Source organism: Danio aesculapii, chromosome 2, assembly GCF_903798145.1.
Source record: "Danio aesculapii chromosome 2, fDanAes4.1, whole genome shotgun sequence".
Taxonomy (NCBI): domain Eukaryota; kingdom Metazoa; phylum Chordata; class Actinopteri; order Cypriniformes; family Danionidae; genus Danio; species Danio aesculapii.
Window position 1 is genome coordinate 31,279,089 of NC_079436.1, and position 25,615 is coordinate 31,304,703.

General features: G+C 36.9%; 1 protein-coding gene across 2 annotated transcripts; it reads right to left on the minus strand.

The window, feature by feature from the left end:
* Window positions 1–427: 427 nt before the first annotated feature.
* lrrcc1 (leucine rich repeat and coiled-coil centrosomal protein 1) lies at window positions 428–24,371 on the minus strand. 2 transcript variants are annotated; one of them, XM_056477245.1, is made up of 20 exons: window positions 24,276–24,371; window positions 23,619–23,695; window positions 23,326–23,531; window positions 23,096–23,161; window positions 22,419–22,586; window positions 21,242–21,411; window positions 20,953–21,102; window positions 20,461–20,663; window positions 18,753–18,924; window positions 18,522–18,670; window positions 15,417–15,621; window positions 14,868–15,007; window positions 12,916–13,117; window positions 11,366–11,551; window positions 4,156–4,330; window positions 3,905–4,068; window positions 3,219–3,427; window positions 1,555–1,692; window positions 1,338–1,473; window positions 428–806 (listed from the first exon to the last, which is right to left on the minus strand). In XM_056477245.1, exons 2-20 carry the CDS (start codon window positions 23,660–23,662, stop codon window positions 696–698), a joined length of 2,994 nt encoding a protein of 997 aa, XP_056333220.1. In that variant the 5' UTR covers window positions 23,663–23,695; window positions 24,276–24,371; the 3' UTR covers window positions 428–695. The 2 variants fall into 2 exon arrangements, with proteins under 2 accessions (XP_056333220.1, XP_056333212.1); XM_056477237.1 differs by having other exon boundaries at window positions 23,619–23,718.
* Between the last annotated feature and the right edge of the window lie 1,244 nt (window positions 24,372–25,615).

Genomic DNA, 25,615 nt, shown 5'->3' on the forward strand with positions numbered 1-25,615 from the left:
TTAATGAATTACTTTTAATATTTTAATTTATTTACATTTTTATTTTCACAGACCACATTGTGCCCAGTTTGCAAACATTGAGGTAAAGTTGGTTTTATATTCGCACTTTCAGACTCTCAACAACATAATTTCAGAAAAGTATTAATTGCATATTCTAAATAGTGAAATCATATTATCAGCCAATGACTATCAAACTACAATATAGGAAGTTGACACTGAACGAATGTGCAAATATAAAACCAACTTTACCTCAATTTTGCAAACCCCTGGTAGAGATTTGACCCACTTCAGCGCTTTGAGAATTGTATATTTGAAAAAATAAAAGTAAATAAATGAATTAGTTAACTAATGAATTAAAAATAACACACTGTACAATGAATAACAAACGATTTATAATTTAATAAAAAAATGGTAAAAAGTGCATTATATGACACTCAATGTACAGTTCTACAAAAATAACTTACTAATGTTTTGTATTTTGCCATTAAAAGACAGAAGTTTCACAGCTATGCCAGTTTTCTGTTCAAGAAAATGGAAGTAAAAAGCCAATAAAACAGCTAAACACAAAAGGCTGAACACTCAGAAGCAGAGTCTCAGTTCAGGCTATGTTCCAGTTTGCACAACACAGCTGACAAAATTCATGAAAATCTTTTCTTCCAAGTATTTTTGTCTTAAGGTTTGTAATGGATAGAGTGTTAAAAGTCTTTTAGCACTTGTGTGAGGCGTCTCATTTTCTCTTCCATTACCCTTTTACTACTCTCAGTTTCCTCAAGCAGCTGGCGCATTTCCTCCTCCACCTGCAGAACCTGTGGTTAAAAAAAAAAGAAATACAGTCTTAAAAAAGCACTAGTTTACTCTTCTTCATATTATTCTTCATCAGGAGATTCAATTAGTGGATAGTTAAAACAAAGTGTACATCGATGGCTTCCTCAGAACTAGAGAATGATTGGACCTTTTTTATTATGAAAAACAGACACATTAATTGATTTAGTTGTTCTACTTAGTTTATATAAAATGCTATTATTATTTTAGAAATTAAAAATGTTTATTAAAATTTTAATTGTTTAAAATTGACATACTTTAGCTCAATAGTTTCATAGTGACATTTCTTTATTAAACTGTTTCAATAGTATAACTTTTTAAACAATTACAACATGTTATTAGCATACATTAAATATTATAAATTCTAAATAAATAAATAATAAAATGTAATATTAATACCATAATAATGGCACATGCCTATAGTTTACACAAATGTAGCAATATAATAAATATAATAAATATATTAAATATAATAAATCCATCCTGAAATGTTAGTGTTATTTGGCATTTGATACCTTCTGATTGGCTTTTTCTATCTGTTTCTGTTTGTCATTTGCAAGTCTCAGTAGTTCCGCCTGATGTGACGCTTGCAGAGATTCCAGTTGTCTACGGAAGGCATCATCCACACAATGAAGCTTCTCCACTGCCGCTCTAATACAACAGCAAATCAGTTGAAATGTCTAAAAATCAGTTCTCCATTGGTTATATTAAAACAAGTGGCCCGTCCAGTACCTGTGTGCTTGTGAAGCTTGGTCTCTTTCCTCCATCAGTGTTTTCTCCTTGGAATCAAAAGCCTCCTTCATCCGCTTCACTTGACTCTCCAGCCTGTTCAACACCTCTGCCTTTTCCTGCCATTTCTTACTTGAGGCCCTGCAAAAGCACAAGTTAAGTGTTTTTTTTCTGGATAGTTGAATTTACAGATAACAATTGTGTGAGGAGTAAGACATCAGCAGTCATAATTTCAAACAATGATGTACTGTTTCATAAGCAATAAGTAAATGTTATGGGTAATTAGTTTGGCCAGACAGAATCTGCTGACTATTTATGCGCAGAATTTTGTAAAAAATCTGTGGATTTTTACAGAATCTTTTTTGAGAGTATCGTAACTAAAAACCTAATATATGAATTAAAACTTTTGAAATAAAAAATTTACTATTATTAATTTACAATGCAAATTTCATATTTGTCAATAATATTACTGAAATGAATAAAAAATATATAAATGTATTAAATAATTAACATTTATTAAATGTATTAATTTAAATATATATTTTCACACATTTACACAAGTAAATAAATAGACTCAATGATAAACTTGAATGTTTTCATCAGCATAACAATTGTTGATATTACACCAAAAACTAATTTTACATTTAATTCAAGCACTTTCAAGGACCTGTGTTTGTTTTCAAGTACTTTTCACACCTTGAATCCAGGTCTGAAATTCATGTATCTTCAAGAAGCATGGGAACCCTAAGAGGTGTAATCTATGAACCAAATAAACCAGCTTTGAAGGGAATCACAACATCTGCAACTTTGAAACAAAGTACATTAAAATTGGACAAATAGACAAGACAAACCCAAGACTGTGTATTTAACAGCTTTTAAAGGATGGTTCACCCCCCCAAAAAAATTATTTACTTACAATTTACTCTCCCTCACGTACCTTTATGATTTTCCTGTTTCCATTGAACACAAAAAAATGTTAGAAATCAGTAACCACAGACTTCCATAGTAAGAAAAACCAATACTATGGAAGTTAGTGGTTACTGATTTCCAACATTTTTCTAAATAACTTCTTTGTGTCCAACAGAATAAAGAAACACAAACAGATTTGTGATAAGTGAAGGTTGAGTCAGTGATGACAAAATTTCAGTTTGGGGTGAACTATATCTTTAGTAAAGGGAAAAACTACAATCCCATGAAGCATTGTGAGTGACACAATCAGATCAAAATGAAGGACAATAAACTATATGTTAAAAGATGTGGGTTTTAGACAAAATCATAACGTTTTCTACAAACTGTAAAATGTACTCTATTTTATTATTTATGTTGCCTTGAGGCAATGGATGGCCAAATATAATTTTTTTTTTTTGCTTGTAATTTTATTTTTCTGTAAAGTGCCGTAATTTTCTATACAGCATCATGGGTAAGTTGTTTTCAAGACAAACAATTGTTTAAAAAGAAGTTGAATTAACATGGACAGATGGCAGATGACCAAAAAAGCATATACAATCAATTAACAACATTAACAACATAGCAGTTTTGTCTTTGTTTTGTAAGAATTTTCAGTTATTGTTAAAAAAAAAAAAATCTATTTGTCTATAGAGAAAATGAACAGATTTTTTACATTTGTAACCCAACCACTACTCTATTCAACCAATGTTATTTCATACCTGTATGTCTCTTTAGCCTCATCAAGCTCCGCCTCCTTATCAAACAGCTGTTGTTTCAGCTCCTCCTTCCTGAGACTGAGCTGCTCCACCGAGTCTCTGAGCTCCACTGCAGATGCCGTTTCCTCCTCCAGCTGCTGCTTCAGCTTTCTCTGCTCCTGCACGCTCTCATCACCAACTTTACGCATCTGCTCATCTCGCTCCAGCAATGCCTGGAAGCAATTTGGACGAAATGAACCAGGCAATGACATCTGACACGGTTGCACATACAGTTTTAGTCTTTGAAGGTTTTATTGAAGGTTTATTTTTAATTTTTATTTAATGAATGAAATTAGCACACGTAATTACACTACCACTACCAAGTTTTGTTCGCATGGGTTTCCTCCTGGTGCTACGGATTCCCCCACAAGTCAAAGACATGTGGGATAGGTGAATTGCGTAGGCTAAATTGTCTGTATTGTATATGTGTGAATGAGTGTGTATGTATGGGTGTTTCCCAGTCATGGGTTGTGATAAGTTGATGGTTCATTCTGCTATGGCGACCTTGGATTAATAAAGGGACTAAGCCAAAAAGAAAATGAAAGAATGAATGAAATTATATATACAATATATTATAGGTACTAATATCTAATATCTATATACTCTGCATACTATATCTTTGTATACAGTTTAGTGAGGGAGGGCTTTACCTCTTTAAGTTTCCTTATCGTCTCCGTCTGGTCATCAACAATCTTAGTTTTGATCCTGAGCGAATCGTTGTCTCTTTCACTCTGCTTCTTCTGCGATTCCAGTTCAGTTAACAAAACCTCAATCCTGGCCTCCAGTCGACCACGGTCCTGTGCTAGAGATGCACCTGAACATAAGGATGAAAACTTAGTTAAAATACAGCTAACGTTATCTGTCTGTTTTCCGAAGGCTGTATCTTTATTTACTGATGTACCTTGCTGTGCGAGTTCCTGGCCCCAGATCCTCCTCTCTGCCCGCAGTCCATCTATGACAGACTCGTGAGCGGTGAGCTGGGAGATCAGCTTGGACTTGTCTTTCCTCAGTAGTTCTACCTGCAGGTTCAGTCGTTTATCATCCTCTAACCTGGATTCCAGTGACTGCACACGAGTCTAGAAAGCAAAAACAGAGCATAATGAAGCAATACCTAGGAAGTGATTGAAACCACAACCATATAATAACCAAAAGATGATATTATAATAAAGCAGGGTTGAGTCAATAAGTCAAATTTAAAACTTTCTAGGACCTTTTTTAGATAGTTATGAATAATATTTAAGACCTATATCATGATTTTGGTCTCATTTGCAATCATGATACAGCATTATGTGAAGTTTCATAAACCAAATTTCGAGAGGAGCACGTGATATGATTGAGCACGTCTGGCCACTCATCTGTAATCAGTAATAATCCAATCAGAGCGATCCTAGTTTACTATAAATGGATCATTTTCTCCCTAATGTTTTATCTTCATTTGGAAGAATGCTTCCCGCTACAAACGCTCCAGCATTTAACCTAGGCTTCAGCATTGTTTAAACCTTTCAACGTGGAAGAACAAACAAACAGCAACAACAACTCCAGCCAGAACCCCGCTCTCCCCAAAACTTCAGCCGCTGCTTCGCCAACTATCAAGCCTGAATTACAGCAAGACGCCGGCCCACCAGCTCTTCCAACTTCTACTCCTACTGCCCCACTCAACGCAAGCCACACCTTCCATTAAACTCAAGACGCCAGCGATCCAAGCCATTTCTATGAAGCCTGACTCTCACTGATATCCTAGAGGTCCACTTTCGGTAACGTACATGCTTTAAGCGGAAGCTTCACTACATAACTACACTCTAACAAAGACTAAACATTTTATAAAAGTTTTGAAAGATGAGACCAGCGTGAATCAAATGATTTCAATAAAGAACTCACCTCTCAACCTCCCGCCTGTCCACAGATCCATAACTTTCTGACTGCAGAAGTAATTCGATTGCAACTGATCAAGCAATCTTTTCCAAAAACATTAGTCCACAACATACTCATATGTTGATAACCGTCCATGGAAGGATGCACTGTTTTCAGTCAAACCAGCTGCTGGAGCGCGTGCAGCAAAATAGTCTTTCAAGCACAAACACTATAGCGATTTTGCTTGTCAAAATGGCCGCCGACCTTTTGCACTCTGACGGATACTCCAAGGAGCCAAAAGGAGAAATGTCACCATCCAATGAGCTTTCCAAACTTAAGATGACCCCGCCTTATCTCTTGACAGTTTCATGAATGGACTGAGTGCTAAGACTTTGTGAATGAATCCGGCCAGATCACGTTAAGATTCCGAACGAAAAAAAAAAAAAAAAAAAATTATAATAACCCCTCTGCCACATCTAATCTGATAGCCATGGAACCAACGAAAAGAGTATTACCCAGCCAGTGAAAAACATTCAACACAAAGCATTGAAGCTCTTTTGCAACATGCCAATAGCTACTCTTATATCAATACACATGAGTGCCATAGTCACGCTTATAATGACAAGTCAGTGGGACGAGAAACAGCGAAGAAACAACTTCCTGCTTGACTGCTACGAACAAAGAGGACATTTCTGGCAGTAGAATAACGTTTCATCCACTGACTCTGTTAGATACATTTTGCTTTTAAACAAACTACTTTATCATTAAGGGGTTAAACTCCACTTCACCATACTATCACCTCACCTGCTCTTCAAGAGGTACTTCCAGGACCACCAGCCAAGACACGGCCCATATCCTCAGCTCTTCATCCATCTGCCACCCTGCAGGGGGACGAATGTCCACTTCTACAACCCTTGCTTATTGTGACATCTAAGCTATTGTAACATGTATTAACAAAGGCGCTTCCATTCACAGTTGACAACGCTCTGACGAAGCGACCTTGCATGAATATCAGCTAAAACATTTAATTATGTCTGCTGTACATGTACCATGTCGTGACCATTTAATCTCTAATTCTTTCTTGTTTTCTCATTTAGAGGTCATGGTTACCAGCTCCAGAAACTACCCTTATTCAACCCATCACACTCTATATCCATTTCCAAATGTATTCACACTCTTCACAAAGATGCATTTCCCCTCATACAGCCCACACACTTTAGGCCATATTCACACTAGCCCCTTTTGCCTCATACAGCCCACACACTTTAGGCCATATTCACACTAGCCCCTTTTGCTTTATACAGCCCACACACTTTAGGCCATATTCACACTAGCCCCTTTTGCCTCATACAGCCCACACACTTTAGGCCATATTCACACTAGCCCCTTTTTGCCTCATACAGCCCACACACTTCAGGCCATATTCACACTAGCCCCTTTTGCCTCATACAGCCCACACACTTTAGGCCATATTCACACTAGCCCCTTTTGCCTCATACAGCCCACACACTTGAGGCCATATTCACACTAGCCCCTTTTGCCTCATACAGCCCACATACTTTAGGCCATATTCACACTAGCCCCTTTTGCCTCATACAGCCCACACACTTGAGGCCATATTCACACTAGCCCCTTTTGCCTCATACAGCCCACACACTTGAGGCCATATTCACACTAGCCCCTTTTTGCCTCATACAGCCCACACACTAGAGGCCATATTCACACTAGCCCCTTTTTGGTTTTTGAAAAGTCTGAATTAACATAATTTCAATCCCACATTTCATACCATCATAGCTGATCTAACTAGGCAGGAGGAGGAAGCTCTGCCTTTCTTTATTAATAAGCCCCCCCCCCCCCCCCCCCCCCCCCATTCACCCATTTCAAACACTATTCGCTTTCTTACACCTCAAGAGAACAATACCACATCACGGAAGCACAGCTGATCTTCTCCAACTGACCTCCACCCTCATGCATTTCTAGCCCTTGTCTCCTCTTTTCTTCCTTTAATTTCCCTCCAAATTCAAACTATCCCATACTTCCATTTACTCTTTCACCACAGCTCTGACCCATTTAGAGGTCACCCAAGTGTCAATTGATGTAGCAGCAATGCTCTAAACAAGTCAGATACACTTACACTTCAAATACCACTATCGTCACACTCCCAACCCCCCATGAATACAGTAATAGATGCTTCTGCAGGAGCACATATTGTCTCCATATTGACCCACCGCACCTCTGCAGCAGCAGAGACGCTCAGCTGAGCTACACCCCCCCCCCCCCCCCCCCCCCCCCCCCCCTCTACAGCGCAACTGCAGTGACATTCTAACCGACCCCTTATTCACTCACCTCTACATATCACTAACAACAGTATTTTTCATTCTTACGGGAACATGCATAACCATCCAATGCTGATTACCACTGCATCTCGGCGACTGCAGAGACACTCCACCCAGTTTCATTCACCAATAACACCATGGCACTGTCACTCTAGCTAAGCTCCTCTTTTACCCATCTCTACATATCACTACTGACAGTATTGTTATTCTTTCAGGAACATGCATAACCATACAATACTGACTACCAACGCACCTTTGCAACAGCAGAGATGATTCAAGTAACTTTCGCCCATAGCACTACTGCACGGGCATTCTAGCTGAGCCCCTCTGTTACTTCATCTCTACATATAGTTACTGACAATATTTTGCACTCATAATGCTCCAATGCTGACTACCACTGCACCTCTGCAACAGCAGAGACGCTCCGCCGAGCCTTATTTTCCCTCTGCCTTCTCCCTGCCTCCTCCCCTCTCCCCCTCCCCATTTATAGTTGACAATTGCCCAGTAACACTATTCCGAATTTAGAGATGATTCATAGCATTCTCCGCCTCTCAGACTCCCACTCACTCTCCAGTCCCCCTTTTTTCACAGGGCCTCTGCGAGGGGTTAAGGAGATAAGTCAATATAGAAAAGTTCGAGGACAAGTTTAGATAGTCTTAGATTCCTGCAATGTACTAAATTTATCTATTTTATACAAGGTATCATTGTATGGTAAAATTTGACTGTATTAAATCTGTGAATATCAGGATGTTGTGTAGTTACGAAATCAGTAAAATCCTAGTAGATTTGACAGCTTGTTGCTTATTTACCACAGTTACCAAGGCAACACCATTATTTCTGCAGCTCTATAGGGACACGTTGAATCGGCTAGATTTTATAGATCTATATTCTATATGTATGTTTTAGTTTGGATTAATTTCTTTCATTTTAATATTTAGTAAATATATTGTAAGATAAATATCGCCAGTATTTCCGGTTGAAAAGTGGTTATAGGTCTTTAAACGTATTGAAAGAGTCTTAAAGGTATTTAAAGGTGTTGAATTACACTTCTGATTCCTGTATATACTCTGTTTCAGAATATGAGCAGCCACCACAGAAGCCCAAAGGGCTTAACAACAACAGATCCAGACCCTGGGAAGGTGGTCATCCAATGCCTTAAAGACATGCATACGTCTTCGCCAAAGGCACCTCAAAGAAGCCCAGATGACTCTCGCCAGCCATCAACCCACAGCTACTCAAGGGCGAGGGCATGACCCAGCCACCTTCCCTCCTCCTTTCCCTTACTTTTAAACTGAGTAACACTCAACCTTCTCCCCCAGTCACATTGTAAATCGAAGGTGCATACAAGTCCCCTCGTCACCCCGCCACCCCCGGCCGTTTCTGCAGGAGTCTTCACAGCCCCCTCCCATTTCCCGACTCCTGCCAGACCCTGCCCCCCCTAAGGCTCTGACTCCTGCAGGAGTGTTACTCCGAGCTTCGACTCCCGTAGGAGTCATCTCACTGTCCCCCCCAGGCCTTAGCAAATTTCTCTTATATGTTTGCATATATATGGGTGTATGCGTTTGCGTACGTATGTATGTATTTGTGCGGGTGTAGATGTGGTATATGCATGTATGTATGTACACACGTATAGAAGTATGCGCGTGTATGTGGGTTTATATGTATATACGTATGCGTGCGTGTATGTATGGATTTGTGTGTGTATATATATGTATCTATGTGTGCAAGTACATAGACATATATATATTTTTACTTATAGCGCTGTCACTCCCCGCTCCATCTCCTCACGGAGTGTTCCTCGAGCACCTAACCCATCCCGTCACCCTCTAACAGGAGTCTTCACCGTCCAAATCCCCTTTTCCCCAGTCTCCTGTCAGAGTCGGCCAGCTTGCCCTATTCCCCGGGCGCCGACCCCCGCAGGGGTCATGTCACTGCCCCCCCCCCCCCCCAAGGCCACTGAAACTCATTATTTATATATATCTATGGATTCTCGTCCATGGTTATATATTTATATAGAGCGCTGTCACTCCCTGCTCTATCTCCAAGTAGGAGTGTTCCTCGAGCATCGACTCCCTCAGGAGTCTCGCCAAACTTGCCACTCACCCTCTAGCAGAAATCTCCACCACCCAAATCCCAATTCACGATTTCTGCCGGAGACGGCAAATAATAAGAATTGCTGCCCCCAACTCCCGCAGCGCCTATTCCGACTCACAGAAGTCTTCTGAGTGCCCCCTCCAGGCCTTAGATTACCCCATTATATATATATATATATATTTATATACTCTCATATATACATATATATTTATATATAGCGCTGCCACTTCCCAGCTCTATCTCTGTCAGGAGTGTTCCTCGAGCATATTTTGTTTTGATTCTTAATGAGTCAACCCTGGCCACCCCTTTCTGGCCCCCTCCACTAGTCACCTTTTATACGCCAAGCATATCTAAGTGGGAACTCTTGAAATTATATTTGGGCTAGCTAAAGAGAGAATTACAAAACAAAAATGCATGTCAAAGTCATGTAGGAGCATTTTAATGAGTATTATAGGTAGCTTAACATGGGGAGGACAATTGAGACTTGTTTGAAAGTATTTAAGACCTAGAACACAATACTTTAGCACATTTAAAGGGATACTTCATCCAAAATCATTTATTTTGTGTGAGTCCTAATGCCCCAGTAAAAGTGATGGGGCACACTTTACTGTCAGTGGGTGCTGTCTTTCGGATGAGATGTTAAACCGAGGTCCTGACTCTCTGTGGTTGAAGATGAGCTAGTTTCATTAACAGTATTAAGAGATTTTGTTTTAATGTTACATATTATTGACAATTCTGTGAATAATGGTCCGACTGTTCCACATTTGTGCTTGATTTTATTCAGAAGAGATATACGATATTGTGTGTATAAAAAGAAATAGTAACAACGACAAAAAGCATAAAAGCAAAGACTTTTTGACAGCAGCGTTGGACCAATGTTTCTTTTTCTCCAGCATTTATAAAGATGAAGAGGATATCAGATTTTAGATGACGACTTATTTTTTTGTTTTGGAACTGACAGATGTTGATTATTAATATTGTGAAATAGGAGTGGATTGTTTCTGGAGTGTATGAGTGAGGGTGTATGTGTTTGTCCTGTAAGCTTCGCTCTGTGAAACACTGATGCTCTCGGGTCAGTCTGTCGGCTCAATTGACCGCTAACTCTTTGTATTGCAGATATTTATTTCTCTTAATCAATGAAGTAAACATGGTCTGTTTCACAGTCAACTCTCTGCTGTCTGTTTATTATATGTGTGTGTGTTTGTGTGCATTACTAGGAAACACACTTCTGCCACTGGATTAAAAAAAGACACAGTTGAGTCAGAATTATTCGCTCTCCTGTGAATTTTTTTTCAGACATTTTTTCCGTCTTTCAGATGAGATGTTAAACCGAGGTCCTGACTCTCTGTGGTCATTAAAAATCCTATGGCATTTCTTGTAAAGAGTAGGGGTGTAACCCCGGTGTCCTGGCCAAAGTCCCTCAATCTGCCCTTAAGATCATGGCTTCCCAATCATCCCCATCCACCGAATTGGCTCTATCACTGTCTCTTCACTCCACCAATAGCTGGTATGTGGTGAGCGCACTGGTACCGTTGTCCTGTGGCTGCCGTTGCATCATCCCCCCTCATGATTGTGAAGCACTTTGGGTGTATGGCCATACACAAGAAATGTGCTATATAACTACACATTACATTGCATATCATTTTTTAAAGTGAAACTTTAGACTTTAAGACTCTGCGAAAACCCTTAAAAAAAGAACACTGGGCTAGATTCATTTGTGTGATAATATTGCTGTCCATTTCTATCACAGTGTAATCTGATACAAAACACCAAAGGACCAAGAAATTAGGAAAGTATATAATTATTTGAAGTAAAATCTTTTGGTTTTACCTTGAACTCACTGGCAGCTTCTCGTTTGGCTTTGAGAAGCTCAGCAAGTCGTGTTTTCTGCTCTTTCACCATAGCTGTGAGCTCCTGCACCAGAGAGGCCGATTGTTTCTCTTTCTGCTGAGATTGGCTAAGACCCGACTTCAGCTCCAGGAGTTCAGCAGACACCTGATCGAAGCATTCCTTTACCTGCAAAGCACATACAGTAAACATGTAAAACATATTCAGGTTAACATTAAGGCATTCCTGTCCTAAAATGTAAAAAGTATCTATAGTTTCTTGTGAAAAGACTTTACTTATACTAAGAAAAATCCATGTTTTAAATAGGTCTTTTTGCACATCAATAACTGTCTGGTTTAGCTCAGCTACTAAATACGACCTCCAAAGACTACGTCGAATAGTTCGGACTGCTGAGCGAATCACTGGTACAACCCTTCCTACTCCCCAAGAACTGTACTTATCCAGAGCGAGCAGGAGGGCTGCCAAAATCACTCTGGACCCCTCACACCCAGCACACTGCCTCTTTGAACTTTTACCTTCTGGTCGACGCTACAGAGCACCAGAACAGCCCGACACAGAAACAGTTTCTTCCCTCAGGCAATCCATCTCATGAACACTTGATGATAATAATTGCGAAACCAACATCACTACTTGCTATACACTTTATACACATATACACTTATTTAACAACACACTTTACATGCCAATTTGCACATAACAGCTGCACATACAACGTTGTATATAGTAATAAACATGTAAATACACTTGTCAATCTGTTTATTTGCACTCACTACTTACTTCTATTTTTTAAAATATATTTATTATCTGTTTTTTGTCTTGTCTCTGTAATTGCACGGTAGAAGCTTTGTCACGAAAACAAATTCCTCGTATGTGTGAACATACCTGGCAATAAAGCTCTTTCTGATTCTTTCTGAACATGTTATTTGTAAAATATCTGGTTTTATAAAGTACATATTTTCCCCCTACTTATTATCATTTACTTATTTATTTATTTTGACCAAACTTGTATTTGTATTATCATTTTCATTTAACTTGTGTTTCAATTTAATGTGTATATATTTATTTAGTCATTATTATGTAATTGATTTGAATCTTATTGGACTTTTTTTGCATCATTTTGTAATTATTAAATTATTTCATTTTCAGTTTTTATTTATGTTATACTAATGTGTTTTTCATAATAAACTGTATTATATAATTATAATCCCATATTTATAAACTTTCATATAATTATATTTTACATTAGAAACAAGATATAAATATTAGATAAAAAATGTATTTTAAACTTTCTTAAAAGCCACGTTAAAACTAAAGTTTAAAAAACCTGAATCACATAAAACCACATAATAAAATTACTAAAAATTCAAACTACTTTTGTTTTGTAATGTAAATTAAAAGTCAAACTTAAAACTGATGTATCTGCTTTTATTTTTCCTGCTATGAGAGTTCAAATTGAAAAACTAAAACTTACAGTCACAAAATCATAAATAAGACTGATTAGACTACAAATGTGCTCATAATTGAAATGTTACCTCTGTGAAACGCTTTGCTTCAATGGTAAGAGCCATGCGAAACTCCTCCTCTAGAGCAGCATACTGTCTTCTAGCATCCGTAATTTTTCCTTCCAGATCAGTTTGTTTTTGGGCAAATCTCTGCTCTGTTGCAGCAACCTCTTTGGCTACAGCCTCTTTAAACTCAGTTCCACCAGGAAGCAATCGTGCTGCAAGCTCTTTCCTGTAACAGTTAAACAGGTGCAAATGAACATTTATTGTTTTGTAATTTGAACCATTTTCACTCTAAAAGGTGCCATAGAATTACAATTTGGGTATCCCTAGGCATAGCAGAATAATACATTCAGTACATAAAAACAACATACCATGAACCACACAACCCATTGTTTCCTCATTCTCATGTAAATCCTGTGAGAGTAGAATCACGGTGAAAAACTGGCCAATCCCAACAAAACACTGACGATCCACACAAAGTCATTAATATGCACGCCCCAGTCTGAGTTTAATTGGCCATAACATTTTCTAATTAGATTACAACCATTTTTTATTCCCCTTATGTTTAAGTCTAGGTAGGTGTTGTATGTGGGACTCTTATTTTGAAAACAGGAAAGCAGGGAGACTAAAAAGACTACGAAATGTTCACAGCTTGTCATAACACAAAATGCAGGATATACAGATTATAAATTTACATAGTGCCAACAAGAAGAGGTGTGTTAATTAGGAAATTTGCTGAACATGTTTGTAATGAGGCAAGACATGTTTATGTTTGTAATGAGGCCACAAACACATTTAGATTGCTGAGTTTAATGCACATAAGTGTTAATCATGTCATTTTGCTCAGATCTAACTGTGATTTTTCATAAGTGAAAGGACAGCAGTAAACTTCATGAAACCCATCTGTTTATGCAGAGGTTGATATTAATTCTGGCCTGTGTTTTCATGTGGTTAAGCCTCATGAAGCCTCATGTCTCTTTTTTGAATATATAAATAAATTTCATTTAATTTTCAGACAGTTAATTTCAATAGTCATGTCAAATCAGTAAGTAAATCAGCAGACAATCATCTCAAAACTTTGCAAGTATTAGATGCTTTGTTTCCAGTAAGGACGTGAGAACAAGAGAAACTTGTTCATGCTTTTATCATCAGCAGGGTGGATTACTCTAATGGACTCCTCACTGGCCTTCCCCAAAAGACAGTCAGGTATTTGCAGCTCATCCAGATTGCTGCTGCCAGGATTCTGACCAGAACCAGAAAATTAGAGCACATCACACATGTCCTTAGGTCTTTACACTGGCTCCCAGTTACATTCAGAATAGATTTTAAAGTATTACTACTTGTCTATAAATCACTAAATGGCCTAGGACCTTAATACACTACAGATATGCTCACAGAATACAAACCTAACTCAGAACATCAGGATCAAGTAAATTAGAAATTCCAAGAGTTCAGTCAAAGCAGGGTGAATCGGCTTTCAGCTACTATGCCCCCCGCTTTTGGAATCAGCTTCCAGAAATGATCAGATGTGCTCCAACATTAAGCACATTCAAATCAAGACTGAAAACACATCTGTTTAGCTGTGCCTTTACTGAATGAGCACAGTGCTACGTCCGACAGATCGCACTATTGCAGTATGTCTTTCTTTTCTTTTTCATTCTTTTATAACCCGTTTTAACACATTTTAATCTGCTTTTATCATTTTTAATTGTTTTAACCATTTTTATTTTCTTGTTTTATTCTTGTTTATGTAAAGAACTTTGTGTATTATAAATGTGCTATATAAATAAACTTGCCTTGCTTAATTATTATTCAGGATTATTCCAAATATGGTCATTATATGCATAATTCCTGTTTATAAATGAGCATTTCTTCAGATTTTTTTTACCAAAGCACATACGTACTATGTAGATATGGGAGAACAATTTAACATATTAAATCAATGCACTCTATGGCGCCTTTATTAGAAACTCATGTACCTGTGCATCTCCTCTCTGGAGGCCAGTAGTTCATGCAACTGCTGCAGCTTTTCTTTGTGCTGCCTAGAAGATGCTCGCAGTATTTCAACCTCCCTTTTAAAAGCAGACGCTTTATTCTCCAACTCCTGAGTCCTCTTCATCTGAAAGAATATAGCAGGTCAGCTGCTTTTAATACCGTTTATATGGAATTATTTCATTCTGAAAAGTGGTTTCATAAGTAGACGTCTGCTCAAGTGGTGCTTCAAGCAGCTTTCTCAAGGTAGCCTTTCAAATATACATATATAGAAAGGTCAGGAGTAAAATGTACCTCTCAATTCAAAGGGTTTGAAATGTCAAAAGAAATTGCAATGTTTTTTGCAATTCAGCCAAACACAACTATACAGTATTTATCTGAGAGTTGCTTCTGGAACCATCTCAAAAAATAGCTTTTAATACTTCTGTTTCAGAGATTGAACGTATAGGGATAAATCAGTGCCAGTCTATACACTATATTGATGCTCAGTTGAGGTTATGGATGTGTTTCACTACTGAACTGGACTCTTCCTCTACCTCTTCAGCACGTTGCTGAACTCTAAGAGTCTCTGCTTGACTCATGCTGTCCTCCAGACTGGACAGCGCCCTCTTGTGTTGCTCTTCCCGGTTGCGCACCTGCTCCAGCTGCTCTACGGTAGACCTGTACCTCTCCTCCAACTCCTGCAAACGAGTCTGCAGTCCTGCACGATCCGAACGCTCTTTTAGTAACATCTCCTTCAACCTAAAGAGAAATGACAGACCTTTTCACAATATGTTTGAATAATAATCATTATTTTTCAGCATTTATTCACTTAACCTTTTAGTTGTTGTTTATGAAAGATGTTCTCATGCTTACCAAAATTACATTTATTTAATTAAAACATCTAGTAAATTAGTATTAGTAGGGTTATTCTTTCAATTTAGAAAAGTAAGTTTCTGTTTTAATATATTTACATTGCAATATTTTTCCTGTGATGACTTTACTTTCATATCACGCGGTCCTTTCAAGAGTTCACACTTAGCTGATGATTTATAATAAGCTTGTTTGGCATGCTGTCCCAAGAGAGAGCCCTGAGCTCAAAGGATCCTCGAGCCCAGAGCTTCCTCCCGTTTGCAGGGCAAGAGGGGAGATTGAGCTCAGGTAGATCTCAAAAACTCTCCCGCTGATGCGACTACAGGTGAACTGCTTTAAGAAGAAATATTGATGCTGGGAGCTAGACTATGGTGCCCATTTGGCTTAGTTGGTTTACTTATGACGCATGTCTTTGAACGGTGGGAGTAAACCAGGGAACCCGGGGGAAATTAATGCGGACACAAAAAGAACATGCAAACTATGCACAGAAACGCCAACTGGCCCAGCGAGGACCAGAGCCGGTGGTGTTCTCATGTGGGGCACCAGTGCTAACCACTGGGCCGCCGGGCCACCTAATCTAGGCAAAGGGTGAAGGAGAAGGGGAGGAAGAGGGGTTCCTTCCAGCCGAAGATGGCTGTGGAATGAAGACTGTGGTTATTAATAGTGACTTAAGAATCATCTGATTTGAGGATAATGTATTAGCTAATGCGGGATCGGCTGTGGTCAATCTTAAGCACAAGATCCTCTCAAAATTAGTTTACAAATAAACTTCACTTAAAAATCATTAGAATCTGCAACTGTATTTATTATTATTGTTGAAAGTAGCTGTACTGCATTTTTTGCAACCTGTGAGCATTTTATCAAGATTCTTTGATGAATAGAATGTTCAAAACTGTTAAATTCTTCAACAAAGATAAAGGTGAAAAATGTTTGTTGCCTATGGTTTGAAACAAAAACGTGACATCTTTGTTGAGTGAAGTGAATGAAAACTCTGCTCTGCTTAATGAATGAACAACAGCACAATATACTTGATGAAAAAAGACAAGATTAAAATGTATTCAAAAAGATTAAAAATTATTTTTGTTATAATCTGCTGAATTGCACAGTCCATTCATTGATCATTCATAGATCAGAGCGCACGCATTCAGTTACGATACTGGCCCAGCAGATCTGTCAAGTTTCTGTTTTTTTTATGGCATTTTTGTTGACTAAATTAACATTGGTTCAAAGAACAAAATAAATAATTATATTGATAGGTCAATAGGGGGCAACAGGATCGTGAGTAAGAAATTAATAAAAATAACTCATTTCAAATCAGATTTAAATACACAATATACACTCGAAAATATTTTTGCAGCTTATACAAACTACTTATTTAAATTGAGCTAAAATAACACAATTCTTGAGATTATTGAGGACAACTTAATTTTTTTATGTTCAATCCACTTTAATTTATCAATTTAATGACTTAACTTAAACAACATGAATGAATTGTGTGAAGCCCTGCATTTTTACAGTGTATTTAAGAATGCTTACCATCTCTCTACTTTTATTTAATCCACACTGATACATTTCACAATAGTAAAACACTGAATTACACATTTTTGCAGCATTCCAAGTGGGAATAAATCCACCCACCTCTCTAGCTCATTTTTGAAGAAGAACAATCATGACTGCCATATTTAAGTGTCATTCAAAACAAAAGTGCTCATAACTGGGCTTTTGGAATGAAGGATTCTGAGTTATTAACTTATAGACACTTTGTTCCCATAATTCTTTTCATTTGAGATGTTCCACAGAACAGTTGACCCTTTTCAAAGTTCTCACTCTGAATTACACATTTTTGCAGCATTCCAAATGAGATAAAATCCACCTCTCAATGTCACTTTGGAATAAGAACAATCATGGCTACCATATTTAAGTGTCATTCAAAATAAGTGCTCATAACTGGACACTTGGAATCAAAGATTTTGAAGGGTTCTTAACTTAAGTTATTAACTTATGGACAATTTTTACTCCTACAATTCTTTTCACTTGTGATGTTCCACAGAACAGTTCATCTCTTTCAAAGCTCTCACTCTGGAGTATAAAGATGAGCAGAGATCATGAGCACTCTAGAATGGCTTGAGAAATCAGTTTAATGACATTTAATACACAATGCTGTCATATTCACCCACACTCAGCAGACGAAGAGTTAACGAAACACATACTGGACTGTGAGGCAACAGTTATTAGCAGTCGAGTGCTGCAGGGGTGGCAATTAGGATTGATTGATGATCTGCAGCAGACATGTGCCTGTCACCACGACTTTAATCTCCATTATAATTACGATTTATCACCAGGGGGAGCGCGTGGGCTATAATATTAGAGCACAATATCAGGGCCATCATCACACCACACAAAGCGCTGTGCAGGTGGGATGGCAGAGCTTCATACATCAGGGCCCTGTGGTGGGGTCTCTGGAAACTTCTAATAAAATTTAATTATACTCGAGTGTATTCCGATCCAACATTTCAGCTGGAGCTGACACCAATTAGGTGCAATACGTCAAACCAAACATTCTCCGCAAACACTTGGATGGCTGGAGATTGTTAAGGTGTCCTTGATGGGAGAGAATGTTTAAACGAGTGAGATAAAATAAAAGTTGCAGCTATATATATATTACTTTGACTGTCAGCGGTGGAACTCTTAATTAGGCTGCTTAATTTGCATTCATGTCATTCACATTCATTTCAGCACAAAGTAACAAATGGAACAAAGTGAAACTGCATTTGTCTGTTTGTCCTGACCTGTCTGTGGTGTGTAAGGCCAAACTCTGCAAGTCTTTTTCCTCACTGGCTTGAGTATGCAAGTTCTTGACCTGTTCGGTAAGCTTTTTCGCAGCCTGCTCAGCTTTCCAGCGCCGCTCTCGCTCCTGGTCTCGCTCTTCCACTATTGCCTGCATGTAAACACATGAGTAGTTATTCTTTGAATGTTCACATTTAGTTTAATGGCAAACCTAAGCAGTGCAGTTTGCATACTTTGTAGGTTTCCTCTTGCGATTGACTTGAGCTTTTGGGGCCTGATTTTATGATTTTGGGGCCCTTTTTGACAGATTCTGTGGTTTCAGTAGTCTCTGAGCTCTGGATTGATGTACTCCTACGGGGACAAACAGTCAGCTTTGTGGACCTCTGCTTCTGTGTATTTCCCACACTGCAATGAAAACATAAAAAAACACTTCATATTAGCAGAAGTTTCATACTAGTGACGGCGCCAATAGCCTAGTGGTTAGTGCGTTGACACATAGCACCTAGGTGCTCGCGGCGACCCAAGTTCGATTCCCGGCTCGAGGTCCTTTGCCGATCCTTCCCCTATCTCTGCTCCCCACACTTTCCTGTCTGTAAATCTCCACTGTCCTATCAATAAAGGTAAAAAAAATCTAAAAAATAATTATATTTAAAAAAAAAAAGAAGTTTCATACTAGTGAAAAAGGTAGTTTAACATAATGCCTAAATATATACAGTAGTGTAAAAGTCTTAGCTATTAGTATTTTCACCAATAAAAAGGTTTAAAATAGTTTTTTTCGGTTTAAGCGTTTTTTTTTTCTATATTTTTCTGTAGCATTCAAAACATTATTTCTGTCATTAGTTGTAATTATACAGTGAGATTATTGTCTGCACAAGGAGTCTGACCACAGCCTGTGATCAATAACTAATATGTCTGAAGAAACAGAACAAACTGAGACAAACTAAATCCAGCAACTTTGGCAACAATTCTAAGATGCTTCCAAAAATCTACATGCAAAGCTACTTGATAAAATATGGGCAAGTGTTTAAAATGCAACGTGTGGTCATACCAAATGTTGATTTGATTTAGTCAATATAAATTAATCTCCAGGTTGGATGAAATATGTGCAAAATATAAAAAAAACAACTGGCGTGCCACATGCTCAAGCACTGGCACAAAATCATTCATTAGTTTAGGCTAAATTATCTTTGAACAATAAAAATGACTGAACGTTAGTATGTCAATGTTTTTGTAGAGAGCAAAATGTATAATTTACATATAGCAGTGGTACTGGATTTATTTTATATCAATTAAAAGTTACTGTTATTAAAAGAAATACAGCAAAAATTGCCTATGAACATTGTCATATAGTAATTTCATCATATTATTTTATCATACAATTCTCTTTTAGGATGCTTATTTGTCATTTATGCTAAATGTTTCATATTAAATGTTAATTTAAAATATACATATTATTTATTAACATACTAATGTATTGTTGTATATAATCAAATACTGCTGCAACTCAATAGTGAACTCTCTGTACACTTCCACATTATTGCAGTCTGAGTTTTGATGAGGCTAAATGAGCTCAACTCCAGAACAGCAAAATCAATCATGTGTTCAAGCAATTTTAAGTAGGAGGAGCAAGGACAATTTATAAGCTGCCCTGATTACTGGCCTGCAGCAAAGCCTTTGTCTAAAGCATAGAGCTTTTCTATAATTATGAACCTTATTAAATGAATGCACCATTCTTATGCACTCCTGAAAAAGAGCTAAACAAACTGTATTGTGAACGAGTGCAGCAAGAAAATATTTTAAACAAGACTCTCAAAACACAATCCAAGCCTTGTGCTGGAGAAAATTACATTGTTAATCAAATCCAGTAAACTGTAATGAGAATTCGATGTGCTAATTGTCAAAAAATACACGTAAAATATGAACAAGTAGAAGTTCTGTCACCAGTCAGATTGTTTGGGTTTGGTGTCCTTGGACAGTTTTTTCCCTGCAGAGCCTCTGGGATGAAACAGAACTCTTGAATGCCGCTGGTTCTCTTTTCCACTGTCATATTCACTCTCTGATGTCTGATCAGTGTCTCTTTTTGCTTTACGCATCACAGAAGGCTGCGCAGTACTGCTGGAGTTAACTCTATCACTTTTAGGGACCTAAGAACAAATGTCAAATTTAGAAATGAACTGTTTCACACATTTTGGATTGCACCGTTTCTATAAAATGAAGGCAAGGTGAACTTATTTATATAGCACTTTTCACACACAGAGGTAATTCAAAATGCTTTACATGAACAAGAATAAAAGAAGTATAAAATACAAGTACAAGAAAATAAAAATAAAGAATAAAAATGATTAAAAACAGATTAAAATGTGTTAAAATTAGTTTTAAAGGAACGAAAAGAAAGATCACAATTAACTGAAATATTTGAGAACAGAAATGTACCTTCTGTATTAAATGGGAAACCTGCTGCTCAAGTTTTTTAATTCGCTGCTCATTTTCTTGATTTTCTGTAGATGGTTTTCCACCTCGCTGTCGAAACTGGGTCAGGACATCATCAATCCGTGGAGTAGTTAGAGGAGCATCTGACTTTGCCTTCATAACAAAAAAAAACAAACAAACAGCCTGAACATCCGCATGTGTCTCACTACCAACTCAAAATCATTAAAACGTCATTCTCACTTTTAAAAACAGACAAATACAGAAAATTAAGAAGTATAATAAAATAGTTTACCAGTTCTCCATTTACACTGGCATCGGATGAAATCAGAAACTCGAGGAAGTCCTCGAGACCGGGAACATCCATAGGACTGTCCTCTGCTATTGGACATGTGTTTCCCATGCGATCTACTCCATCAAGTGTAGTAACCTGATGCAGAGATTGAAGAACCATCTCTCTGTAGCCTTAAGACATAAGAAAAACAATAAACAAGTTAAACAAATCAACCTACAGAATTTATAAGTATATAAATATATGTGCTGGGCAAAAATTCATCACAATTAATCGCATCCAAAATAAAAGCTTGTTTTGACATACTATATGTGTGTGTGTACTGTGTATATGTATTATGTATATATAAATACACATATCCAAGCATGCATGCATAAATTTGAGAAAATATTTATTTAGATATAAAATATAGTTGTATATGATACAATTTATATATGAATTTAAATATCTATGTAACAAAATTAGTTTGTATAGTTTGGTTTCTATGTATATGTATCACATATACAGTTGAAGTCAGAATTATTAGCCCCCCTAAATTATTAGCCCCGTTTATTTTTTTTCCCGTTTTCTGTTTAACAGAGAGCAGATTTTTTCCAACACATTTCTAAACATAATAGTTTTAATAACTCATTTCTAATAACTGATTTATTTTATCTTTGCCATGATGTCAGTAAATAATATTTGACTAGATATTTTTCAAGACACTTCTATTCAGCTTAAAGTGACATTTAAAGGCTTAAATAGGTTAATTAGGAAACTATGCAGGTTAGGGTCTTTAGGCAAGTTATTGTATAATGATGGTTTGCTCCATAGAGGAAAAAAATAGCTTAAAGGGGCCAATAATATTGACCTTAAAATGGTTTAAAAAAATTTAAAACTGCTTTTAATCTAGCCAAAATAAAACAAATAAGAAGAAGAAGAAAAAATATTATCAGGCATACTGTGAAAATTTCCTTGCTCTGTTAAAAATCATTTGGGAAATATTTAAAAAAGAGGAAAAAAAAAAAAAAAAAATCAAAGGGGGCTAATAATTATGATTTCAACTGTTTGTGTGTGTGTGTGTATATATATATATATATATATATATATATATATATATATATATATATATATATATATATATATATGTATGTATGTATGTATGTATGTATGTTTTACCAACAGGACATTTTCAACAAACCTATCATTTTGCAGACTGGATTCTCTGCACCGTCCTTGCTAAGAGTGATATCTTTCAGATTTTGCAGTCCCACCATGCATTGCAGCAGGTGGTTCATACTATCCAAACGATTGTTGTGAAGCTGCAGGTACTTGAGTTTGTGGTTTGCTCCATGGAGATACAAGAGACCTAAAAAGCACAGAACAGAGACTCAATAAACATTTGATCAATTGTAATGTTTGCTACTGTTTTTTAAATTGTATTATTATCCAGTAGAGATGCACTGAATTGTGTGACTGCAAACACTTTGTTATTGTTACAAAACATTTCAAATTAAAATAAAAGTTTTTTTGTTCAAATTTCCTATTCATCAATTCATCAGTCAATAAATCTATCCACAAAATTATTAAGCAGGACAACTGTTGTGACCATTGTTAATATTAATGTTTTTTGAGCAGCCAATCAGCATAATAGTATGATTACTCAATGATCATGTGACAATAAGGACCAGAGAAATGGCTTCTGGATTTGGATCAAATAAATACAGTCTTGGTGAGAACAACGTACTTTTTATCTGGAGAATTTACCAATGTCTGAACTGTAGTTTTCATTTCTTCCCCTAAATGTAACATTTTTCAGAGATCTAAAACAAACCACTCAAGAATAAATGCATTTAACAAGACTGCAATCTAACCTACCAGTTAGGTCATTTATTTGATTGTAGGCCAAATTCAGTCGTGTGAGGTTTGTTAGTCCATCGAGCCCTGAAAATAAATGTATGCATTGAACAACTCCATACCACAGATGTACCAGTTTGACATAACAGCAAGAAGAACGACATACTTTCATTTCACTATTCCTCATTTTGTAATAAAAACATACTGCATATTTATGCCGCATTTTCTGCCTCAAAAACTGTGAGCCTTACCTTCTACTTTGGTAATTAAGTTGCAAGACAGGTTTAAGGTGCGCAGAGATGACAGGGAAGCTAATCCCTCTATACGACAGATGTGATTGGATGACAGGTCCAGATGCCTTATGTGCCATGCTGTCGTCAATCCTTCAATCTTAGTGAGACGATTGCAGTGGAGATTCAGGGATGAAATGCTGGGATTCAGTGAGACCTCTAGAAGACTAAAATAAAACTTCAGTAAAATCATCAACACACAATACAAGCCAGCCTGTTAAAATATACAAGTACTGGAATATTGTCACACTCACCTTGATATATCTTTATCAATTAGACAGAGCTCTCCAACAGCCATAATCACAATGAGAACACGTTTGTCTTTATCAGCCTGTCAAATATATAAGCAATAACCTGCAGAAACATCCGGGGTTTTACACATATATAACATGTATAACAACAATAGATGGTACAGTAGCCGCGTCAAAAAGGGGTAATGTTTAATTTATGAAATCTTTAATCTAAAACACCGCTATAAATACGATTGAAAATTCATTTAAATTGATTATACGTTTAATTTTTGGTTCTGATAATAATAACTTAGTTGAGTCGAATCACTGAAAAAAAAAACGTTTTAGTCGATGGATGACTGACAGTTCAGCACTTGACAACAACACAATGTAAACAAAACGCAGTCTCATACTCGATCGGACGATGTTTGTTAATAATTGACCAGTTCTCTCATTAAAAGACGCGTAAATCAAGGTTGTATGAAAATGTAAGATAAGTATTAACAGTTATGTATTTCGTTCAGCTTTAGTTTGAAATGCAAAGTGTTCATATGTTAGCGAGTTTAAACGTCTGTTCTTCTGCGTGACTTGGCTTATTTTGGAGCTTCCACGAAAGCATTATAATCTCCATTAAGCTAAAACTAATATATATAAACAATATGCAATAATATAATCACATACCCGGCTTGTAATGAACTTTATCCGCTTGCGTAAGATCCACAGCTTTCCATTTTGCTTTTCCTACCGCTGCGAAAATTAAAAGTCCCGCTTAGCACTTCTTCTTCTTCTTCTCATGAGTTTTATTGGCGGTTGGCATACAACTTCTAGGTGCATTACCGCCACCTGCTGGTTAGGAGTGTGGGTCATGATCGCGCATTCTATCCATCTTCACAAGATTTGATAAACTAAACAAAATTTTCCACCTACACCACTTATATCTAAATTCTTTTATCTAATTTAGTATTTTTTAAAAAAAGAATTAAAAATTCTATACAGTCCTCATCTGACTTGTTTTTTAAAATTTTAACCAAGTTAAAATTCATATGAATTCTTTTCAAATTTAAAATAAATAGTTTCCTTTCACTATTGTACTTTGGACATATCATAATAACATGTTCCACGGTTTCTTCTTGCCCACAATAATCACATTTTCCAGTCTTATGTTGTTTCATTTTGTACAATGTACTGTTGAGTCCTGTGTGTCCAAATCTAATTCTTGAAATTATGTTCTCTTCCCTCCTACTTCTACTTGTTTTTCTTCCTTTATCCACATTGCTTTGTATATTAAACAACCACCTCCCATTTTTTCCTTCCTCCCATTGTTTTTGCCACCTATTTTTTAAAAGTCGCTTGATTAAAACCTTCATCTCACTTTTACTATATTTTACTTCAATGTCTATAATTGATTTTCTTGTTGCTTCTTTAGCACCTTCGTCTGCCAACTCATTCCCTGTTATTCCACTATGAGCTGGAACCCAACAGAACTTAACTTCTAATCCCATCATCTGAATGCGATATAGTGTTTGCAATATCTCAATCAATATATCCTTTCTGCTTTCAGAATGTCCACTCTCTAATGTCATCAATGAGGAATTTGAGTCTGAACATACCAATGCTCCTAATGGTCTGTGTTCCTCAACCCATTGAAGTGCCATTAGTATTGCCACCATTTCTCCAGTATAAACTGATATATCATCTGAGATTCTTTTAATAACTTTTATTTTAAAATCTATTACTGTGTATGCTACCCCCACTCTGTTTCCACTATCTTTAGATGCATCTGTATATATTAAAACATGATTAAAATATTTGTCTTTAAGATATGTTTGCACCATTTGAATATTAAAATTGCCCTCTGCACTCTTATCTCTTCTCTTTACCAGTGATGTATCTACAATGGGTTTTGGTAGTAACCATTCAGGAGTAATTGCCCATGGTATTGTTGGACTAATGGACATCTTGTTTAGTTCCATTTCTTCTGCCTCTTTTGGTACAATCCATCCAAAACTCTTGATATCTGA

What these genes read in the sequence shown, in the direction of transcription:
- lrrcc1 (XM_056477245.1), bottom strand. Translation starts at nt 23,662, where the DNA reads ATGGCTGTTGGAGAGCTCTGTCTAATTGATAAAGATATATCAAG. An exon ending in AAGCAAAGCGTTTCACAGAG is followed by an intron (nt 11,552 to 12,915) that starts GTAACATTTCAA and finishes TGTGCTTTGCAG; the next exon opens with GTAAAGGAATGCTTCGATCA. An exon ending in AAGCTGCCAGTGAGTTCAAG is followed by an intron (nt 4,331 to 11,365) that starts GTAAAACCAAAA and finishes TTTGCTTTCTAG; the next exon opens with ACTCGTGTGCAGTCACTGGA.